We start from the raw sequence: 8,159 nt of genomic DNA, 5'->3' as shown, positions 1-8,159 counted from the left end.
TAATTACAAATATGTAAATATTTAAATTTCCGTGTTGCTTCATTTATGTTAATGTAATTAATTATTTACAATAATTTGTAAAGGTTTACAAATGTTCGGAAATGTTCGTGAGAAGCTCTCATGTTAATATTGGCCTATCTACACCGTTTTCCCCCTACAAACTCCATTTAAAAGCAATACAGATATTTTGATACACATTTTTCAAGTTAAAGTTGGCGTAGAGTTTTGTTTTATTTATTTAAAATTGTACACACTCGAAATCTTACAACTGACCGAACGCTGGATCGGCTGGCGGGCGTGCCGGAAGACAAGCTGGTCGAGGCCCATGGCAGCTTCCACACAAACCACTGCATTAAGTGCAAGAAGGAATACGGCATTGCCTGGATGAAGGAGGAGATCTTCGCTGATCGGCTGCCCAAGTGCACGGCATGCAAGAAAATTGTGAAGCCGGATATTGTTTTCTTAGGAGAAGACTTGCCCGAGAAGTTCCACAAAAGTTTGGATGGAGACTTCAAGGAGTGCGAGCTGCTGACCATCATGGGCACCTCGCTAGAATTGCATCCGTTTGTAGCTTTGGCGCAGTACCCTGGACCGCGCTGTGTGCGTCTCTTGATCAATCGCGATGCCGTGGGTTGTCCCAAGTTTACCACCTGGATGGAGGACCAAAATAACGACTGTCTGCGGCAGCATCCACTTGGCACTGGGCTCGACACGAACAGCGAGTCATGTATTGACTTAGCGGAGCAGCATTCAAATGCCACTTTCACCCACCTACGTTGAGGCTCTCAGGTACTTTATCCGATTTTGAGATATATTAATTAGTATTGATTCAAGTTCATCCCACCGTAGAGTGACCGATGAAAACAGCGCTGGCGCAGCACAGCTCATTGATCAGACGATGAACATCAGATAGCAGACTGCAGCTCCAGCTCGAAAACATCATCACATCCGTTCTTGTGAACTCCTCTCTCGAGTTCGAAGTATCGGCATTGTGGATGGTTCAGCAGGACAGCAGGTTCAGGACAGCCCAATAGATGCTGCCCAGGCAAGCGGCAGTGACCCTCCTTCTAGAGCGAATAGAGAAAGGCCACAGTCTGAATGGTCTTGCCGAGGCCCATCTCATCGGCTAGAATGGTGTCGATGGCCTGTCGAGGCTCTTCAGGTACTTTATCCGATTTTGAGATATTTTAATTAGTATTGATTCAAGTTCATCCCACCGTAGTGTGAGCGATGAAAACAGCGCTGGCGCAGCACAGCTCATTGATCAGACGATGAACATCAGATAGCAGACTGCAGCTCCAGCTCGAAAACATCATCACTTCCGATCTTGTGAACCAAGTACCAAGCGGATGCTGCCGCAGACAGTCGTCATTTTGGTCATCCATCCAGGTGGTAAACTTGGGACGACCCACGGCATCGCGATTGATCAAGAGACGCACACAGCGCGGTCCAGGGTACTACGCCACAGCTGCAAACGGATGCAATTCCAGCGAGCTGCCCATGATGATCAGCAGATCGCACTCCTTGAAGTCTCCATCCAAACTTTTATGGAACTTCTCGGGCAAGTCTTCTCCTAAGAAAACAATATCCGGCTTCACAATTTTCTTGCATGCCGTGCACTTGGGCAGCCGATCAGCGAAGATCTCCTCCTTCATCCAGGCAATGCCGTATTCCTTCTTGCACTTAATGCAGTGGTTTGTGTGGAAGCTGCCATGGGCCTCGACCAGCTTGTCTTCCGGCACGCCCGCCAGCCGGTCCAGCGTTCGGCCAGTTGTAAGATTTTGAGTGTGTACAATTTTAAATAAATAAAACAAAACTCTACGCCAACTTTAACTTGAAAAATGTGTATCAAAATATCTGTATTGCTTTTGAAATGGAGTTTGTAAGGGGAAAACGGAGTAGATAGGCCAATAATAACATGAGACCTTCTAATAAACATTTCCGAACATTTGTAAATCTTTACAAATTATTTTAATTAATTAATTACATTAACATAAATGAAGCAATACGGAAATTTAAATATTTACATATTTGTAAATACGAGTGTGTACGCCATTGCAGTATCCCTATCCCACTTGATCGCAACCTGAAGACACCCTGGGAACATCAGAGAGAAGGCAAGAAAGCACTCACACAAAATGCAAGATTCCAGAGCAAACCAATTGTATTTTCCATACGGATTTGCATGATTTAAAAGAACATTAAACTTTAACAACGTCGTCAAAAACAATAAGACAGTGCAACAAAAAATTGATAAGATGTTGAAAACAGGACAGGAGCCTTACCAGAACTTTGGTAAAATAAAACCATACATATACACTCCCAATCAGACGAATAGACTCACAAATTTTCGAATTGAAAAAAGTTTCTAAAAATCCAGCTACGAATGATAGTGGAACAAATTTATTTTTCCATTGATCAAGGCTCTTTTCCTTATTTAAAAAGTAAAGAATTTGACTTCTAAGTTAAAAGGTTTTTTTTGTGAATTATTTTGTGTAAATACCCCAAAAATAAGGCCCGTTTAAACGATCATTCGAATAGACTCTATAATGAATATTAGGCTCTAATCTTTCAAAAGCTTTGTAATTCATTTTTATACCCGGTACTCGAAGAGTAAATAGGGTATATTGTATTTGTGGGGAATAACGATTGTATGTAACGCACAGAAGGAAACGTTTCCGACCCCATAAAGTATATATATACTCTTGATCAGCATTAATAGCCGAGTCGATTGAGCCATGTCTGTCTGTCCGTCTTGTTTGTCGGCTAGTTCTTAGAGACTATAAGAGCTAAAGCAACCAAATTTTGCATCCAGACTGCTATTTGCTCACACTGAAACCAGTGTGTTTCAAAAATGAGCCACGCCCCCTTCCGCCCCGCAAAAGGGCGAAAACCTTCCAAATCTACAAGTTTGAAGAAATCTTAAAACGCCATTCTGTAGGGAGTGGCCATATCTATCAGATCACCAAAATGGGATCTGATTGGATCATTATTATGGCCAGAATGAAGAAATTAATTTCCAGTGGCTAAACCCACCCTGTCCCGCAGCTTTTGTTGTTCTTTTTACATTCTCTCATTCACTCTCTGCTTCTGCTTCACGCGGCCCCTGCCTCTGCCCTCCGCCTGCCGATTCCTCAACCGACTTTTAACCCACCCCGTCATGCAGCTTATATTTTTTTTTTATTTTTTTTTATTTTGTGCGGACGGTGCCTCTGCCTCTGCCGCGAGTCTGCAGTGAGTGTGTCTAGGGAAGGGCGGTGAGCTAAAGGAGCGTGTTGGTGTGAGAAGTGTAGTAGATGTAGATGACAGATGAAGAAAATATGCAACATTTGACAAAACACCGCTAAGGTGCAGATGTAGTACTGAGTGCCGGGTATAACTGTTGTGACTTGTAGGAAGCGTTTCACACGTCCCTTCTCATTTTTTATGATGTTTGGAGCATAACTAATATTTTTTGTGAACAACTTTTTTGGAATTGCTTGGTAATGTCCTTCAGGACATTAAAATTAACGAGTTTTCAAAGGGTTCAATTAAAGCTCTCTGCAGGCCTGTTTAATGCAATTATGTAATGGTTTAACATCTTCAAATTGTTGACAGGACTCATATCCTTTACGTAAAAGCTATCCTCATGCGATCCCTGTAAAATTCTGATCAAGAGAGAAAAAAAACTTCCAAATTAGGTGAAAATTGTAGTCTTTAGTCGGTTTCCGGTGTCATGACACGCGCGACAACAAAGCAAGTATCCTTGCGAGTTTCAGTAAGAGGAGAACTTTTGTCTAATTTCAATATTAACACAATGCTAATAACATTATTGTGCTGAACGGTCATCGAAATTGAATGGTAAACCTCTTTGTGGTGGCGCTGGTAGTTGCAGCTGAACACAAATAATTAAAAGCAGTGAATGATATTATCGCAAAATAAGCTTTTAGAACATGTTTTTAGCTCTTCTGATCGCATTTAAACGGCTCGATCCCCCAGAAAAGTTTTTCCTTTCGTATATCCAAAATTCTGATCGGTTCGTGACCCGTCCTATAGTTGGTCAATTTTCGACCAACAACGTGTTTGAAAAATTTAACACGAACGCCGTGCAGTTATTTCAGTGAAGTTATTTTTTGGCTGGCGTGCCCCCATCCACGCCGGTGAAAAAGAAACAATCAGTATACTGACAGAAGAAAGTGAAGAAGTATCCACGGAAATCCCGGAAAGATCGGTAGGTCCAATGTGGCAGAGAACAAAGGTTCTTATAATAGCCTCTTGGCTGTATTCTTCCCCCCCGCAGGGCTTCGCTTACCCTTCTCCCCACACTCAGCCAGAGCAGCAGCGCCTTGACGTCTTGTCGGCAATAAGGTGGGGGTGGGGAATTTTTCTTGTGAGCCCGGTCGAGTCCCGGCCCCAGCACCTAGTTGCACTCATTTTGGAAAAACCATAACATCTACATAACATCCCCACAACCTTGATGTAACCTTGCCATAACCTCTGCGCAGGCGCCACAACCTACAGTGTAGAACCGCTAAGAGGTCCATTAATATTTCTTAGGCTGCAATCGAAGCCAAAAGCACCGTCTTTTTTTTAATTAATTAAACTTAAATTTTGTAAATTCTATTATTCTATTCTTTTTGATTTAACGACCTTTCATTCCCCCCTTATTTGATTCTTTTACATTAGTCAAAGAAGAGAGATTAGAAAAAGAAGTTTGTAAAAAGAGAAACAAAAAAGAGAAAACAAATGTGAACTATAACATGCAGTCGGCCAAAGACAACAGGGAACCATAATTATTATATTCCACAGCTTCTTCAAAACCCCAGCGAAAGGCCTTTCAGCGAGGGAGTACTGTAAGCATGCATACATGCATACCAAACTGTGAGTGATGAAAGATCAATTTTTTATACCCGGTTCTCGAAGAGTAAATAGGGTATATTGTATTTGTGCACAAAGTGAATGTATGTAACACACAGAAGGAAACGTTTCCGACCACATAAAGTATATATATTATTGATCAGCATCAATAGCCGAGTCGATTGAGCCATCTTGTTGAGCGCCTGGATCTCAGAGACCATACAAGCTTGAGCCACCAAATTTTGCATCCAGACTTCTATATGCTCACACTGTTACAAGTGTATTTCAAAAATGAGCCACGGCCCTTTCCGCCCCCGCAAAAGGAGCGTGTGGGTGTGAGAAGTGTAGAATATGTAGATGACAGATGAAGAAAATATGCAAAAATTGACAAAACACCGCTAAGGTGCAGATGTAGTACTGAGTGCCGGGTATAAAAGTTATGACGCGTAAGAAGCGTCTCACACGTCCCTTCTCGTGTTTTGCATTGACTGCACCATCAAGCACACAGACCATCACTTAACAACACCTTGTTACCAACATTTTTTCACAGGGCTGCCCACATTTCAAATCAAAAATAAAATCTGTATTCATTCCTGTCGTATCATTTGTAGTTTATAGCGAACACAACTAAACATTTTTTTCGCACTCGTTGAGCGTCGGATACAATCCATACGCAGTGCTCGAGCAGCACGTGGAGTCAATCCCGCCGCTCTGGTTCGTGGCCGAGCCGAAAACCGAGCGCGTAGACGCGTTACTTCGTTCGTGCTCAGTCAGCAGAAGGAGCTAAGAAGGCCAATAGCTAAAGGTTCCAAGTTGCAGTTTCTCCACTAGATTTGTGAGCAATCAAAGACAAAGTGTGCGACAGAAGACCTGCCGAAGTTGTATGCTCAGAACGTGTCAGCTGAGCTGCTGTAGATGCCATCCGATCAGCTGACGCCATTGCCTTTGGGCAGCGTGTCCTCAATGGTTTCCGCAAGTCGCGCAAGTCGTGTCAATGTGCTGAATGGGCTGCTGGCCAGGCGATGGATGCCTTTCTGTCTTTCCCAAAGACCTCGTGTCAGGCAGCCATATTTCTGAAGGTGAGCCATCCATGAGCGGTAAGACCAAAGCCAAAAGCACTCAACTTAGACAAGACAACTATTTATATTGTGTTTGGTAAGATCAGCGGGAGATCCAGTGCACCCAACCCAAGGATGTCCTGATGCAGGCGGATATGCTTCACCGTGGCCAGAGTTTTATGTTCCTGTGGCTGCACTTTGTAGTGTAATATTGAGTCTGCCGATCCCACATCTCATATACTGTCTAGGCATTGAACAGATCATCATCCCAATGCCACTTTCGGAACAACGTCACGGCGTTCTAGATTCGGTAAGTGGCATAAGCTTATCTACATATGTATGTCTTTATGGTGGAGCTTATTGTTCATTTTCTCTTCAGGTGCCGTAGTTGTAAAGATTCAGGAACAGCTTGGCCCACTAGTGGCCTTTGCCACAGTCCGGAAGGCGTGCGTCGCCTGACAACCGGCTAAGCCTTTCGCCTTGACTTCTGCATTGATAACCGACTGGCAGAGCCCCTAGAGAAAACTCTGCACAAAGACTATGGGCGTCAGCATATTCGATGACATCTTCTGCAGCTTAGGTGTTCACCTTCCTTCTTTGGAGTCACACACATGTAGCGGCGAACTGGAAACTGGAACACAGCATAGAGGTGTGCCAGTGATTGTGATCTTTTGCCACTGATTGAGGGTGCCGCAGCTCTCCACTTCTACGAGTATACGGTCAGTGTCCAGCTCGGCAAACGATTCACAGCAGCTAACAGACTGCTTCAGGCCAAGGGTGTATCTCGTATGGACTGCACCCGAGGCACCCAAGCACCGAGAGATACAGACAGAAACAGCGATAAATTCGTGTTATTACCCAGATACCCGAATAAAGTAAAACTCCACTCTCTCCACTAATATTAGTTTTCTTAGCTCGTCCCACCAAGCTCGTAGTTAGTCAATGGCCGGAAATTTAGTAGCAATTGGCAGCATGTATAGCGATCCATTGAAGACACCTTGGGATTAAGCCCTGTGAACCTTTGAACCTCTCAATGCTCGAGACAACGATAAAAGAGATTTTTTTCTCGCAGTATTTATTTCGATCATTGCTTGAATTATTTTAATAATAATAATAATTACAAGCCAATCGTTATGGAATCTCTGCTGCTACTGACTACTCTGTCCTCCGAGATTCTTTATCTCTTCGAGCCACGTCTTCTTCGAAGTTATTCTAAGACAACCAAAGCAAACAAAATAAATTAATTGTAGTTGGGCTAAACGTGATACTTTATACAAATTACTTACTTTACTTAACTGGTGGCCTCGGTGGCCTCCTTTTCCGTCTCCCTGCCAGTTCCATCAGTTATGCTTGCCTCTGGGTCGTCCTCGTCCTCTCTTTGCTTTGGTGACAGCGCTGCGGGTGGCGGGCACTGTGGTCGAGCTTTGAGCTTGGCGGCGAGATCCTCCGAGTCAGAGTCCGAGTCCGTGTCTGTGTCCGAATCAAATTCCGAGTTAGAGCTCAAAGTGAGCTTGAGCCAAGCGAGCGGTTTGCCAGTTGGTCCCTGCATATTCCCCTGAATGTGCGTGTTGTGTGCTGGCACATTGGGCACCGGTTCGTCGGGTATTTGAGCGTAGAGCATTTCAAACACGTGGCGCAGCTCCTGGGCCATGCCAACATAATCGTTATCCGGATCAAAGTACTTGAAGCAGTTGGAGAATACTAAGCGCACATCCTCCGCAAACTCAAGCACGCTGCTGTAGTGCCCGTCCTCCAATTTGTACTTGATGCTGCCCAGGTCCATGGGCTTCTTGATTTTGTGGTGATAATCGGTCAGACCCAGCTTTTCCGCATTCAACGGCTTGTAGAAGGGCCATGCATAGTGGCAGTGCTTCTTGTCGAGCAGATCTTCGATGATTTTCTTACAGGCGTCCATTGCGAAGCTTCGTTTCACGTGTTGTTTGACAATTGTCAAAGTTTGAACCACCAGTCGAATCAAACGAACCGATCCGAACCTAACCGAACTTTATTGGCAAACAGTGGCAGCACTATATTTTTAACCCTATTAACCCCCCCATGTTAAGCATATGCGCGATGAAAATAACTTTTGCAGCAATCACATTTGAATGTTTTGTAGAATTAAGAGTAAGAGTAATTAAGAGTAATTAACCAACCTACCGACTACTTTCAAGTATCAACTAATTATTGAAAAATCAAATTAAAATAAAAACCTTAAACTTTTTTCTTGTAATGAATGGGCTTGCCATCATTGGGTTAATCATCACA

General features: G+C 43.6%; 2 protein-coding genes and 1 long non-coding RNA gene across 3 annotated transcripts; 2 read left to right on the top strand and 1 right to left on the bottom strand.

The window, feature by feature from the left end:
- Positions 1 to 384: 384 nt before the first annotated feature.
- Positions 385 to 780, top strand: LOC117590563 (NAD-dependent protein deacetylase Sirt2-like). Its single transcript, XM_034283304.1, has one exon. It carries the CDS (start codon positions 385 to 387, stop codon positions 778 to 780), a length of 396 nt encoding a protein of 131 aa, XP_034139195.1.
- Positions 781 to 5,416: 4,636 nt separating this feature from the next.
- LOC117590494 lies at positions 5,417 to 6,728 on the top strand. Its single transcript, XR_004574298.1, has 3 exons — positions 5,417 to 5,933; positions 6,002 to 6,204; positions 6,274 to 6,728. It is a non-coding gene; the product is annotated as an uncharacterized LOC117590494 (long non-coding RNA).
- Positions 6,729 to 7,013: 285 nt separating this feature from the next.
- LOC117590493 (bromodomain-containing protein 3-like) lies at positions 7,014 to 7,830 on the bottom strand. Its single transcript, XM_034283155.1, has 2 exons — positions 7,181 to 7,830; positions 7,014 to 7,106 (listed from the first exon to the last, which is right to left on the bottom strand). Exon 1 carries the CDS (start codon positions 7,807 to 7,809, stop codon positions 7,186 to 7,188), a length of 624 nt encoding a protein of 207 aa, XP_034139046.1. The 5' UTR covers positions 7,810 to 7,830; the 3' UTR covers positions 7,014 to 7,106; positions 7,181 to 7,185.
- Between the last annotated feature and the right edge of the window lie 329 nt (positions 7,831 to 8,159).

Source organism: Drosophila guanche, unplaced genomic scaffold (assembly GCF_900245975.1).
Source record: "Drosophila guanche unplaced genomic scaffold, DGUA_6, whole genome shotgun sequence".
NCBI lineage: Eukaryota > Metazoa > Arthropoda > Insecta > Diptera > Drosophilidae > Drosophila > Drosophila guanche.
This window is presented reverse-complemented; position numbering and strand designations above follow the sequence as displayed.

Bases quoted from the DNA above. Each gene is read 5' to 3' on its own strand.
- LOC117590563 (XM_034283304.1), top strand. From the start codon at position 385: ATGAAGGAGGAGATCTTCGCTGATCGGCTGCCCAAGTGCACGGCATGC.
- LOC117590493 (XM_034283155.1), bottom strand. From the start codon at position 7,809: ATGGACGCCTGTAAGAAAATCATCGAAGATCTGCTCGACAAGAAGCAC.